This window comes from Cynara cardunculus (genome assembly GCF_001531365.2).
Source record: "Cynara cardunculus var. scolymus isolate 2C chromosome LG 13, CcrdV1, whole genome shotgun sequence".
Taxonomy (NCBI): domain Eukaryota; kingdom Viridiplantae; phylum Streptophyta; class Magnoliopsida; order Asterales; family Asteraceae; genus Cynara; species Cynara cardunculus.
The window spans coordinates 10,788,909-10,803,827 of record NC_037540.1 but is presented as its reverse complement, the minus strand read 5'-3'; the positions used below and the strand labels follow the sequence as shown (position 1 = coordinate 10,803,827).

Here is a 14,919-nt window from a genome sequence, read left to right as displayed (position 1 = left end):
TCTGGGTGAATGAACCCGTTATGTTATATAAAACCAAACAGTTTCTTTTATTTTCATTTCCATTGATTATTGTTTAATACTTTTAAACAAACGCCTCCTTAATTCTATCTCAACCAAAACAAAGTCAAATTGAGCAGAATCGTCAACAACCTAAAGATTAACAATTCAGAAAGATGAATTGGATTCTAGATGTAGACTACGTAGAAGACAGTAAAGCAATAAACTTGATGCAATGTGAAATAAAGCGATAGAACACAACATAGAGATTTATGTGGAAACTCAAATTTGATGGAAATCATGGATGGAAGAGACCATCAAGAGAAGTCTGCTAATAAGCTCGAGTTCGAGTGTTGATGAAAATCATGGATGGAAGAGACCATCAAATTGAGTATGAGTGTTGACCGAGCTTTGGCCAAATAGATTTCGAATAGCTCAAGAGTTGTCTCATATCATATCGTTTACACCCTTAAACACAAGTACACACATTATTATATACTAGAATGGTACTCTCACAATGCAGCGAGATACATCTTAATTTTAATATTTCATTTTATTTTTTATCTCAGTCGATGTTATGGTATGGTCTTATGTGATTTTGAAAAAACAATGATATTTTTATTTTTAAATAAAATATAAATTTGAAGATATCATAAAATTTTGACAAAAATATATCGATATTAGTATCAAATTAACTATTTAAAATTATTATTTTTCGTGTAATTTTTAATTCAATTTTTTTGTTATCATTTAATTTAGGTTCAATAACGAAATAATTTATATTTGATTTAATAATATAATTTTATTATAAAGATAACAATTAATTATTTTGTTATAACTCGATTATTATCCTAATTATATTTTAGATTTTTTATATTTTAAAATGATGTTTATCTTCTATTTAATTATGTTTATCCGCAGCTAGTTACACGAATTCAAACATGAAGCTTTATTAAGTTGTATTTACGCACACTTTACTTGTAATTATGAATTTTAAGTAATATGTATCAATAAACAGTACTTCATGCATAATAAATGATTTTTAAGAGTTTTTGTCAAATACTTTATAATAATGTAATATAAATAAAACAAGAAGCCTAATCGATCAGTTTGACTTTTCAAATCCAAAACCTCAAAAACTTTAAAAGTTATCTGTTTTCCTTGTTATCGTGTTCTCCTTGTTATCGTGTTCACATCTATTATTCTACCAGTAGACGTTGGTTAGGATTTCTTGGAAACTACAAGGAATTGGGTCCACAATCTTGCCACGTCACCTTTCATCATTTTTAACTTGAAGTTTTATATAAAATCATACATTTTAATTGTAAGGGATAATCATAAAAATCAACAAAATTGGAGTTCATTAATCACAAAAATGGAAATTGGACTTCAAAGGTCAAAAATATCAGGAAATCTCAGGTTTAAATTCAGGGAGGAATAAAAATTCTCTTTTGGCTATGGAGGTTCAAATGCGGTGACTCCGGGCTATCTGCAAAACAAGTGGTCGTCCTGAAATTAGTCGGCTCACATAACGAATTGGATATCCATGTTAATAAAAAAAAATGGAAATGGGCACAAACAGACCATTTATTTCACAAAGTTGGTGATTTTGAATTTGAAGCAAGATTCTTGATATCTTCTTCTAGTCAAGAAAGGATGGACCAATGTAACAAACAAATCCATCCCCACCTTACTTACTTACTTACTTACCATAAAAGCACAAAGAGCACCAAATTTCTACATGTTCACACTACATTGACCAATACATACTCTTATCGTTTAACACTACATCATATTCAACGATCCCTTTCAACATGTCAATTCTTTTAATTTCCAGAGATAAAAAGCCTGAATCCAAACAATCTACTGTAATATTGATGAAAATTACAAGCTATTATAGCATGATTGTTCTGGACGATCAAGATTGTAGCTCTCCCAGATATACGTGTCATAGACAAGTGTGTTTAGTGTGTCCAATCATGGGCCCGAATACTTTTAAGAAACCTTATAGTCAACATTTGAAGATCTCTCTCTACATGTATATATATATATATATATATATATATATATTCTCCTATATATACATACATGCATGATATCCATTTTAGCTACAATCATCATTCATTCCTTGAAGTAGAAATGGAGATAAAAGGGAAGAGTACAAAGAAGCATAAAACCATGATTCCACCAAGGAGGGGTAAAATCAAAAAGAGGATATTCAAGAAAATTCTCAACATGACGCTTTGTCTAACTCGAATTCAGATTGCAAGAAAGAAACAAGTCTTTTCGTAACTTGAAGGTTGCGGTCTTGATCCTCCAACTAAGAAATAAAGGTAAATTTACCATGTCTTACTCGTTGAAATCATCTAACTATTTAACCACAAGGGTGGTGCCTGATTGGTTTGAGCTTGACTCCAAAGCTCAAAAGTACCTGGAGGTCCCAGGTTCAAATCCAAGGAGTAATAAAAACCCCCTTGTGGCCACGGAAGTTCAAATGCGGTGATTCCAGGCTATCTGCAAAGCAGGTGGTCGTCCTGGGATTAGTCGGCTCGCATAGCGGGTTGGATATCCAGGTTAATAAAAAAAAAAATCATCTAACCGTTTATATTTTTGTTGTATGTGAAAAATTCGAGAATGCAACTATGAATTTCATCAAAAAATGATATAAGAACCATGTTTTGAAATAGGAAAATGAAGACGAATAGAGCGATTTTCAAATTTATCCTTTTGTTGATAGCGAATCAAAACTTATGGCTTCTTGGTATCTTTTTGCAGCGTGAATCTATTATGACAAGTTGGTGGCGCAAATTAAATGATGATCTCATCATCGAGGATTGATGAGTTATACTTACGTGACGTATATGTTATAACATGATGTAAGGATAAAATAGTCATTTTAGTTTTGTTTTTGATCCTGTAGTCACGTTTTACTTGTTTAGAATAGTCGAAATTGTTATAATCTTACAGGTCATAAGCCATATAATCATATATTATGTCCATATAAGTGATGTATACATTTGTCAAGATTGTAAATTATTTTAAATTTTTTTGTTTACGTCATTTTCTTTAATTTATAAATATTAATCGATGTTTGGGGTCGTTGGATGTAGAGACCTCGAGGACAATTATGTCATTTAAATTGGTCAAAGAACCAAATTTTGTGTCGATGGTGACATGAAAACGATTGCTACCCACATCAACATCAACAACCAACCCCACAAGATTGTTTATCGGTTGCTTCAATCAAATTAAGACGTAGAATCTTATTGGATTAATATAATCAAATTGACGTATTTTTGGACAAAAGCAGCGAAGTAATTTGAATCAATCGAACCTACCAAACCATTCAAAACCGTAGTGATAGTTTGGACCAACTTTTTGCTATTGTTTGCCTGAAAACCTCGTTTGAAATGCTTATATATGAGGAAAAACACGAGATTGTCTATTTGCTATGTCGGTGTTTTAAAAAGGGTAATTTGTATGAAAAAATAACGTACTTTAATTTGATTCATATTTTGGGTAACATATTCTCAAAACTTCCATTTTGGTACTCAAGATGTAAAGTTTTAAACATTTAAATATCCGGGTAACTGGTTGAAGCATTAACCGGTTATCATGCTAATTGCGGTTAAGGTAACGACTTCGGGCATGACCAACTCCCATAGTGTGACGGGCAGTGTGTACAAGGCCCGGGAACGGATTCACCGCAGTATGGCTGACCGACGATTACTAGCGATTCCGGCTTTATGCAGGCGAGTTGCAGCCTCTAATCCGAACTGAGGACGGGTTTTTGGAGTTTACCCTCGTGGGATCGTAACCCTTTGTACCAGCCATTATAGCACATGTGTCTCCCAGGGCATGATGACTTGATGCCATCCTCACCTTCCTCCGACTTATCATCGGCAGTCTGTTCAGGGTTCGAAACTCAATGAAGGCAACTAAACATGAAGGTTGCGCTTGTTGCGGGACTTAATATGTTAAAAACATTTGTTTTATTATAATCAATTAATAAAAAAGGTATTTTAATTATTTTTATAACTATTTATAAAAAATAAATTTAATTTAACATAATCTATTGTAATGACATTGACGTGGATATAAAAAGTGTATGTTTTAAAAGATTACTAATTCACCAATCCCATTCCAATAAATTTAATTTAACGTAATCTATTGTAATGACATTGACGGGAACATTTGACAGTTGCTGAATGGTTTGGTATAGAATGATCATGAGACGTTCATGATATAATGCAAAATAAAATATAATTGTTTGGTAATTGTTTACAATGAAATTAGGGTATTGAATGGTTAAGGGAGATCCGAGATACAAAATCATTCAGAGAGTTTTAGAATCATTAAGAGACAGACTTCTTTTTACCAAACAAATTTCACCTCTTAATGATCCAAATACTGTCTGTTAATGGAACTATTAAGAGGTAAACAAACTACTCCGTAGTTAGATATCATAATTTTAATGGATGATTCAATGGAATAGTTTACTTGACAAATTGTAGGTGGATTAACTTGTCTGCGTATACTCATATAATATGAATATAATGTCATAATACACGTGTACACATCATATCTACACACGCGAATTGAAAACAAAACATGTGCAACTATGGAAGCTTGTATATCTATTTCTTATACGTCTTTAATTTCTGTCCAAAAATCGAATTCTATCCTCAGATACATCATTGTTGACAATACAATTGTCGTAATACAAGACAGGTCATAGGTTCGATCCCAGGCCCCCGCAAGCCCAAGAAATCCCCACACATTGGTGTTTTTCCAAGGCGGGTCTGTGTAGCACCGATGAAGTTGTTGGTAATCAACTTTTTGCCCAAATACAAATGCCGTAATAGGGTTGAGAGGAAGGCAATCGTCCTTTCCCATTGAAATTAGTCTTGACAATGATTTGGCACTTTGATCACAACCAACTTTCAACCGTGGTTATGACGTTTGATGATCAAGACTCCATTTCCTTACCAATGTTGAACCCCAAAGTAGAGGCTAGACCTCAGGGTGTATGGGTCATGGTTCGAGTCTTCTCAGGGCTACAGGATTTCCTGGTTATTATCTTCATGAGATTTGTCGAGACGTGCAAAAGCTGATCCAGACACCCACAGTTAAGAAATTACCCCCCCCCCCCCCCCCCCCCGATTTTGATGGGACAAAAATGTGTTTTTATCTCACTCAGTTCCCTCCTTTCCCGGTGTTGCCCTAAACGTGGGACAAGAAGTTTTTGTTAAGTTCTGTTATGTTCGACGTAGCAAACGCACGCTAAGTGGTATAATGATCGTGCCAAGCAGCAAAAGCATGAAAAAGAAGCTAAGCATGTGAAATTTCAGAAATACGAAAGGATAATCCACAGAAAATAAGACTAATACAACAACAGTTTTGATCCAAATATGTAGCCACATAATTTTTGGGAATAAAGCAAAACCTCTAAAACTAAATGTTCATACAACGTATGGTTTTCATAAAAAGCATGCAAACCCAATTCAAAACTTGCATTCTACAATCCGATGAAACTATATGAAATAACAAAAGGGACCAAAGTGGAGTAGTTGAATTACCTCCATGGCAAAACGGTGACATCTCTTCAAGTTATGTCCCCTACAAGCGATCGTGTTTCTGTCAATAAGCGGCTTATTTTCCAGGCTCTCTGATTTGAATGGATGTTCTTGATAGGCTTGCTTCAAGTTCATTCAACTCGTCCAAGTCTAAATCATCATCATCGTCATCATCCATCTCAGAATTCCCTTCTTCAGAAACAGCAACAATGCTTGTTGATGTACTCGGTCCACTTGTAGATGAACTTTCTTGTGCCTGAAATCAATTGGAAGAAAAAATTAAGCATGTGTGGTAAGTTCAAACTAATATTTGTTCGACTCCTATGTTACCTCTACAAGTGAACATCTCTAGGATTACGTACGTGTTCATGTCCATTACTTGAGACCCCTAAAATTCTTTCTAGCTTGCATTCATTTTTTGTTTCAACACATTCACACTAGAATCTGACCCGACATGAAGCAATTTTTACCAAAAAGAACATCATGTTATTTGGTTCCAAACCATATCTCCTAGAGAATGGAACAAGGTTTGAACTGCAAGCGTAACTAACTACTAGCTCTATTCAAGTACCCAAGGATCTGACCTAGCCATGTATTCAAATATGTATATTATTGGGGATACGATTTGATCTCTGTTATGCATCAGAATGAAGCTGCAAGGAATAATGAGATGGAAAGGTGGAACATTAGATGGAAATCTGCTAAGAGCCAGCGAGTTGGGCATACCCCAGCGTAATTGCAGAGTTAGGTATTGATAAGAGTCGATAAAAGGTTCCCAATATTAGAGTATTAAAACCCTACAGCTTTTGAGAGGCTGCAGTCTCTCCCTATTCAATTGTAGAGAATTGAATTATAATTAATTGATCTATATTCCAAAAAGGTAAACAATTAAGGTATTTAAACTAATAAGTAAAAGACTCCTAGAATAACACGGATCCTAAAGAAAAACAAATAAAACAATTAAGATAAACATAAGATAGTTTTATGTAAACTTGAGGACTTATGACTTATCCAATACTTGCCTTATCTTTATCCTATTAATCTGCCCTCCTCTGTTTCCTTCTTGAATATGTCTTTATACTCTGAAGTCTATTAATACCCCCTCCCCAAGACTTGCATCTTGTCCTCAAGATGAAAAGAAGAAAATTGCATCTCCAACACTTCACAATCTTCCTAGGAGGCTTCACTTCAAACACAGGTAAATTCTTCCATTCGATTAATGCCTCTTGTCTTCCATCTTGTGTTGTTCGTACTTGTAGGATATCTTCCGGTTCTACTATCATTTCCATATCGTCATTTAATTGATTCGTCAATATGGTTGACGAGGCACACTGTCCGATTGCTCTCCTCAATTTAGAAACATGAAACACTGGATGGAGTCGTGTAGATGCTGACAATTCCAAGCGATAAGCCACCCTTCTCACCTTGCCTCCACTTTAAATGGTCCAACTTTTCTTTGACCAATTCTTCGATCTCATCCTTCTAGTATTGCGGGTAACGATAAGATCAGACATTGACCGGTTCTACTCCTTGCTTAAGCACAATCCCATGTTTTCTTCTTCTTTTTGGTGCAACACGTCTGGCATACAAAAAACAACCTCATACTCCTTTATTAATTTCTCTATGTTGTCCGATAACGTTTTGCTACCCTTGTTCTCGGCTTCCACATTTCCTAATTCAATTAGCACCCCTTGTCCTTCATTCCTCAGTGTCTTCATCATCGATTTTAATGATACTAGGGATCTGCCAAGAGCTGGATTTCCTTTTAAGGTTAGGGTTTCCCTCCCTTTTTGAATCTCATAACCTGGTTTTGCCAATTCACCCATGTTGGTCCCTGTGAGGCCAACCATTTAACGCCTAATATTACATCCGAGTTCCCCAAATTAATGGGCAAAAATTCTTCCACAACTTCAATTCCTTGCATGCTTAGCTTCACCCCTTGACATACTCCCCATCCCTTCATGGCTTCTCCCGCTCCCATTGAGATGTCATATTCTTATGTAATTCTTGTATATAACCCGAGTTTCTCAACTAATATAGTGGCCACAAAATTGTGGGAAGCCCCACTGTCAATTAAAACAACTACCTTTTGGCCTTCTACCTCGCCTTCTACCTCATGGTCTTCGTTGTTGACAGTCCCACTGTTGAATTCAATGATACTTCCACTTCTCCCGTTTCTATCCCCGCCAATTATGTCATCTCCCCCATTTCCGCGTCTTCATCAACGTTGTACTCTTCCGCCTCTTGAACCACCAACACGCTAAGCTCCTTTGTGCATCCGTGACCCGGAGAATACTTCTCATCACACCTGTAACGTAAACCTTGAGCCCTACGTTGTTGAAGTTCTTGATCGGACAACCTTCTGAATTCCCCAACAGATTTTCCTCTCTATCCACTACTTTTGTTGGAGGGTTCAACAAATCCCTTGTATCCCACAGATACTTCTCCATTACGCTTGTTCAATCAGCTACCTTTTGGGTTATTTATTCTTGCTAAAATCTTGTTTTTTTCTTCTATCCACTGAGCTAGTTCCATGGCCTTTCCCAATCCCACCGGTGCGAGGGTGCAGATTTCTGCCCTGATTTGTGGACTCAACCCGTTTAAGAATTGACTAACGAAAACTTCATCCGGAATCCCTACTAACGGGGCTGCCAACATAACAAACCTTCTTTTGTATTCTGCCATCGTGCCGTCTTGCTTAACGGCCAAGAACTACTCACATAAAAATCCCTCCCTCGCTGGTCTAAAGTGATGAAGCAGTGATGTTTTTAATTCTTCCCATAGCCTAATGGGTCTCCTCTTATTCTCCCACTGGAACCACAGCAAGGCGTCACCCTCAAAAGCAATGACCGAGAGTTTAGTTTTTCTTCATTGGTTAGTTTATATAGAGCGAAATACCTTTCAGCCCTCAATATCCAACCGTCTGGGTATGTCCTTTCGAACACAGGTAACTCTAATTTCCTCCCCCTTATCGCAAGAAACCGACCAGTATTATAGTTTTTGTCTACACGATAGTCCACCTTTTTGGGTTGTCCATTGTCTTCGCTTTCATCCTCTCCCGCACTCTTCTCTGCTCTTCTAAGCGCTTCTTCTTGCAATATCAACATTGTTTCCATTTGTTTGATCACTTTCTGCATGTCGTCCTTCAGCGAGTTCACCTCCGCTTGGACCGTTCCCAAGCTTCCCTCCACCTCGTCCATCCTCGATGTTGTTGATCGAGTCATTATCGTGTGAATAGTAATCGTTAACATGATCGTGAACAGTGATCGTGAATAGTGATTCGTGAACAGTGAACAATGATCGTGAACAGTAATTCGTGAATAGTAACACGATTACTAATCCAAAACAACGGCGGTAGGCTCTGATACCAATTTGATAAGAGTCGATAAAAGGTTGCCAAAATTAGAGTATTAAAACCCTACAGCTTTCGAGAGGCTACAGTCTCTCCCTATTCAATTGTAGAGAATTGAATTATAATTAATCGATCTATATTCCAAAAAGGTAAACAATGAAGATATTTAAACTAATAAGTAAAAGACTCCTAGAATAACACAGATCCTAAAGAAAAACAAATAAAACAATTAAGATGAACATAAGATAGTTATATGTACACTTGAGGACTTATGATTTATCCAAGACTTGCTTCATCTTTATCCTAGACTTGCTTTATCTTTATCCTATTAATCTGCCCTCCTCTCTTTCCTACTTGAATATGTCTTTATACTCTAAAGTCTATCAGGTATATTCTTGAAAGGGTGAGATGTCAATAAATGTAGCAACTCTGGAATTTAGCAACCCAGAGATGTTCCAATCTTTTTGGAGGTTTTGTTACACATACATTAAGCTCAGAAAAGAGCTAAACCCAAACAATATATTAACAATCTGAACCTATACCTAAACCTAAACAATTTAATAACTTGAAACTAATTTACACAAAAAACAACAGCCTTTAAATAAATCGCAAACAATTCGATGACAATTAACCAGAGAAATTCGAAGACCGTAACATAAAAGAAATTCAATTGACTTGCTCTATTTGTGGACCTCGAACACAACTACCAGAATTACAATAGAAGAGACAAAAGATATATATTCTAATGAAAATATGAAATTGTTGAGTATCCGGAACCAAGGTACAAGTATGCAATATTGTTTTTAGGCCTTTGGCGAGTCCAATCGCCTAATCAGGAACACAGAATGATTGAAAATGGGACAACAAAATTGGGCCCCAAAATTTTGATGAAAGACCCTAAACACATAAAAAAATTTGGGCCTTGTTCTACATCACACACTTAACATGCTAAGGAATGGCCTTGTAGCAACCATATATATAATGTGACGAGAAGATTAAGACAATATATTTCCAATTTTCCCTTCTTCCTCCTCTCTTCCCCTCCTGCTTTCTCCCCTCCTTATGAAATTTTCAGTGTGAATGTATGATATCTAACGCATACATATAAGGTTACATCCACTCTCAAAACATAAATAAAACCGTTATTTCATCTAAAAATTGTATATATCAAATGGGAGAATCAACAATTACCTTCTGGGTGCTATTATCAGGCTCTTCTTCTCTGTGATACTTCTCATACGCCTCAGCATCGTCCACAAACAAACTAGCATCAGCAAGAAACAACTCGCGACCACTGCACAACCATGTAAGGAAAAAATAATAATCAAGAAACGATCGATTGACAATGCCAACATCGGGTAGCAAAAACAAACAAACCTCATCCGATCATTCTTAGCCCTGTCTGCTCTCTGAGCAGCCAAGCCAGCTTCTTTTTCATCCACCTTCTTCTGCTTCCAATCCATGAAGAGATCGGTAGTCATCGGAGTTGTCGTTTTCACTTTTGCACGCTGAGGGAATAAGATAACAGCCAATTTATTCCACGAAACAAAGAAAAAGCGGACACTAGGAGTATAAATTATCCCAATGACATACAGAAGAACAACTACTTTGGTGAACAAGATAATCACCTGATCCTCAATCTCATCCTCAATAGCTAGCTTGTTAGCTTCTTCTTCTAAAAGTGCCTTCATTTGGGACTTCAAGATGTATCCCGGAGGGAGAGCATGTCTGTAATGACACTCTTTATTACCATTGGGACAAACCCAGAACCAACCGTATTGCTTTTTCTCCACTGCATCAAGGAAGTGTTTGCAAACCTATTAAAAAATCCACAATCAATTGAAAAGTTGCTAAAGCCACTGCCAAAAGAACCCAAAAATGTATTTTAAATAAAACATAAATTCAATGTCAATATAACTGTTGAAAAAAATAATGAAGAAAAGGTGAAAGAACTCCCAGGCAATAATCATCAGAGCCAAAACAAGTTACACTTATATGTACCAACTTATATATGCAAATTTTCAGCTATGCCAGCACTTGATTAAGGGGAAAAGTTTGGAGCTTCGCAAAGCTTCCTGACCATGGTTCACAATAACATTTTCTGAAGATATACCCCATCCATCACTAGGTAGCTACCTTCTTTGAATGTTCATAACTCCAGAAATATTACTCCAATTTCTTTTTATGCATTTGAATGAAAACTAAGTAATATCAAGATCATGAAGATGGTTGAACTAACCCAAATGAGAGATTGCTAAATAGCTTGTTTGGGAGAGAGGTTATGCTAGAATAAGCAAATCAATAGGTTATATTAGGGAAGATCAAACCACTTTCTCGCAATAGATAATCTGATTGCTTTCACTGTATGCTTAAAACAGAAATGAATGGAGAATATGGATTCATGATTCCATATAGTACATGCAGTGTTGTATTTCCTATCCCAGTTTCAACTTGACTACAATTTTCGTACACTTAGCATTCATGATTCATCATAACAAAGGTACAACATTGGCACCGGGATAAAGGCAGGAATGCTAAGGCATTCAAACAATTCCACAAAAAAATATTGAGTTAAGGTGGGAACTGATATAAGAAGAGAACATGCCATCAATAGAAATAAGATATCCATATTCACATAGTATTTTGTTTGGCACTTGCACCAATTATGCACATATTCATATTTGCCATGCATAGCAAGAAACAAAAGAGGAAAAAGCTCAAAACCCTTTCTAATTATGCAAACAGAAAAGACTGAGAACTTAGTTGAAAAACAGATAAAGAGATGCAGGGGATGAGGGAGAGAACCATCTTCATAACATAGCATCTTCCTTTGGATAATTGCAACAAATTTTTGGTGAATTTCTAAGTCAGAATCACCCATTTGCCCAATGTCACCATTACTACCTATTGATATTTCTGTAGATCTGAATCCTAGACAGCCTAGTTTGACATCATTCTTCTTCAGGTCTTTTTTCCCCTCCTTCCTGTTAAATTTTTTCCAGAATTCATGGCCAGTGAAGTCCTTGGTGGTCTCTATTACGGAAGCCATTTTAGTCTACAAGTTTCCTTTTTTCATCATTATTGGAGGTGTTCAAGGCATTTGATTAATAGTCCAACAATTTCACAAAACTATGTGTTGTAACAAATGTTGCAATTTTCACGGAGACGGCATGAGAATTCGCTATTTCTCTAAAGCCGACACCTTCCAACAAAAAAATGCAAGTGTTAACGATGTCCTCAAACCAGAAATTTGACACATTCTCATGCGAAAGCATCATAGTAACACCAATGGACCTTCAAAATTGCCATAGCATGCCATTCCACAAACATCATTGCAGATTAAAGTTAATAAAATGAAACAAAACCGAACTATGAGGGTATCTATATATCCATCCGAGGGTGGGGTCTGGGGATGATAGAATTGAGGCAGACCTGACCTCTATCCTAAGGAGTAGAGCGGTTGTTTCTGTAAAGACCCTCGGCCTGTGAAAAGTGTGGGAGAGAAAAAAGGAGGTTTGTCCAAAAAGTATCAAAACTTCTGGAAAAAGGAAAATAATTCAGAAGAGAAGAGCTTGAAGTCAGAAAGGAAGATCCGCCAACATTTGAAAAGAAGAAATAAGACTAGGTCATAGCAAACAGCATCACAGGAACAAGGTGCAGGTACATGAAAACATAGCACTGGAGACTACACAACCCCATCTATCCGCCAGCTCCCTTACTCCCACCTAAGCTAGCTACAGGCCCCCCAATCTACTACCCTAGTTCAGCGTCTTCAAGCATTCCTATCAGTCATGCCACACATCCAACAACAGATTGAAAATGCATATTCCAAACGTGCAGCAGAAACCAAGTGGGAACAATAAAATGCTATAAGCCTATAATAAAGTTAAATCTGTGCATGAAGAAGTAAGCCGAGAGCATCCACCATGAAACAAATCAAAACAAACACATGAATAACAAGTTGGGTTAGAAAAGGTTTAAGAGGTTAAAAAAACATACAATGTCAGTTGGTTTATTCTGGTTGTACTCTTTTCCTTTCGATTCCACAACTTTTTCCAACATCTCTAGATCCCAATCCTCCATCGTTCCTAAGATTCCACATGAAGAAATTAGTAAAATTCCACATCAAATCACAATAGTAGAGAAGCTGCCAACCAAACTGCTTGAAAAACAAACATGTTAATGCATTACCTTCATCATCGCGCTTATCACTGAAAATGTCAATCTTCTCACCCTTCCTTTGTACATTCAAATCATGAGAAAACTTACATTTGAAACCTTTTGCACACTGACCGGCCTTGAAAAACTCGCACAATATAGACTTTGGATCCACCCCTGACCAAGACCACAACTAATAAGATCATAAACCATTTTAGCAAACAAAAAATCAATTTACAAACATGTTCATGACATTTATTCGACTGTTGTCACCCATACAAAAATCCAGACAGGTTAAATGCTCCAATAAAATGGTATCATTATGGAAGAGTTGAAAAAGCAAAAACTTTATGTTAAACCAGTCAACCAGACAAACGACTTAATGTTATACCCGAAATAGTTCTACAAATACATGTATTATTGACCATAGGTTCTAGGTAGCATTGAGATTTTGTAATGACAGGTCATGACAAAGATACAAATTGATGTATCAATGTGCATATATAGCAAGACTTGCCCTGAAGCTAGAACCACTGAACCACAAGAAAAAATCCGAAATTGTTACAAAGTTGAAAGTAGTTAGCAGTCTTTATCTAAAATATACGGACCCAAATTAACTACCGAATTGAAACATAACCCTATTTGACAAACTGTAGACTTATCTTGAAACAGTTGGATATCAAGCAAAATGAAATTTTTTAAAGCGCCATAAAAAGATAATGTTTTTCAAGATAAATCCAGTATAATAAAAACCAATAGAGAATCTACCAGCAGGTACTTTAGGTTGAACAACAGCAATCTTAAACAAATCATTAAGTTCCTTCTCTCTAGCCTTCTCTTCATCCTTCTTTTTCTGTTAAAAAAAGTCCGAATTTAATAAATAAATAAATAACCCTACTGAAATCAAACAGATTACCAAGAAACCGTATAGAAGCAATACTTTAGCAGCGAGTTTGGAAGCATCGGGTTTGGGTTGCACATTCAGCTGAAGTGCGTGTACATATTTCTGGACAGTTTTGCTCTTGTTCTTGTTCTTAAGCCCAAATGTCTTGTCTTCTACCACTTTCTGCTTCTTTGCTACTTCCGCTTTCGATTGTTTTGGAGGCATCCTCCAAAATGGAAACAAATTCAAAGCTTGGTGTTGGTAGTGGATCAAATAGATGATCGATTGATCAAACAATCAACTCCCAGTTGAAAATTTTATGAATCAATTCACCGATTAGGGTTTTATCACTTGCCTACCAACAGAAGTAGAAGTATAACCGGAGTGGAGACGACTGCCGAAAGGGTTGTTTGGTTTTGTTTAGGATTAGATGTGTTTCGATGTCTTGTTAAGTTCCAAACGGTAATAAGATCGACTGTTAGGGGTATAATCGTCATTTTAATTTCCTAATCTCTCTTAAAATCCTATTAAAGTATTCATTTTTAAATATTTAATTCATATTTTTTTTAATTGAAATACATGTATAAAATGGAGTTATTTCGTTCAAATCTTAATAAAGAAAGATATTCTACGTTAGAAATTTAGGAGTCGTTTATCTGACGCTCACATGGGTAAATGCTTACCGGCAAAAATCAACACTATCATTTACTTACCTGGTAAGATTTTAATTAACGAAAACGGTATCCTACGCAACAATTTACCTGGTAAACGCTAACCATCCTAAGACTCACCGTCCTCACTTACCGGGTAAGATTCTCGCTTCTTGTCTTCGCTCTTTAACAGTAAGATTCTTGGTTCTTGACATATGCATTCAATAAAGTAATGTGACTTGGTAAGCGCTTACCCGGATAAACGTTTATTAAAAGACCCCTAATGTAGTGAGGTAGATTTTG

General features: G+C 36.2%; 1 protein-coding gene across 1 annotated transcript; it reads right to left on the bottom strand.

The window, feature by feature from the left end:
* Nucleotides 1-5,346: 5,346 nt before the first annotated feature.
* LOC112525443 (zinc finger CCCH domain-containing protein 11-like) lies at nucleotides 5,347-14,354 on the bottom strand. The gene is made up of 8 exons (XM_025135574.1): nucleotides 14,024-14,354; nucleotides 13,852-13,936; nucleotides 13,117-13,260; nucleotides 12,925-13,013; nucleotides 10,554-10,742; nucleotides 10,303-10,433; nucleotides 10,117-10,219; nucleotides 5,347-5,829 (listed from the first exon to the last, which is right to left on the bottom strand). Exons 1-8 carry the CDS (start codon nucleotides 14,189-14,191, stop codon nucleotides 5,650-5,652), a joined length of 1,089 nt encoding a protein of 362 aa, XP_024991342.1. The 5' UTR covers nucleotides 14,192-14,354; the 3' UTR covers nucleotides 5,347-5,649.
* Nucleotides 14,355-14,919: the final 565 nt, after the last annotated feature.

Bases quoted from the DNA above. Each gene is read 5' to 3' on its own strand.
- LOC112525443 (XM_025135574.1), bottom strand. From the start codon at position 14,191: ATGCCTCCAAAACAATCGAAAGCGGAAGTAGCAAAGAAGCAGAAAGTG. The intron at 13,014-13,116 runs GTAATGCATTAA...GTGGAATCTTAG, and splicing joins TGATAAGCGCGATGATGAAG to GAACGATGGAGGATTGGGAT. The intron at 5,830-10,116 runs GTAATTGTTGAT...AATTGATTTCAG, and splicing joins CTGATAATAGCACCCAGAAG to GCACAAGAAAGTTCATCTAC.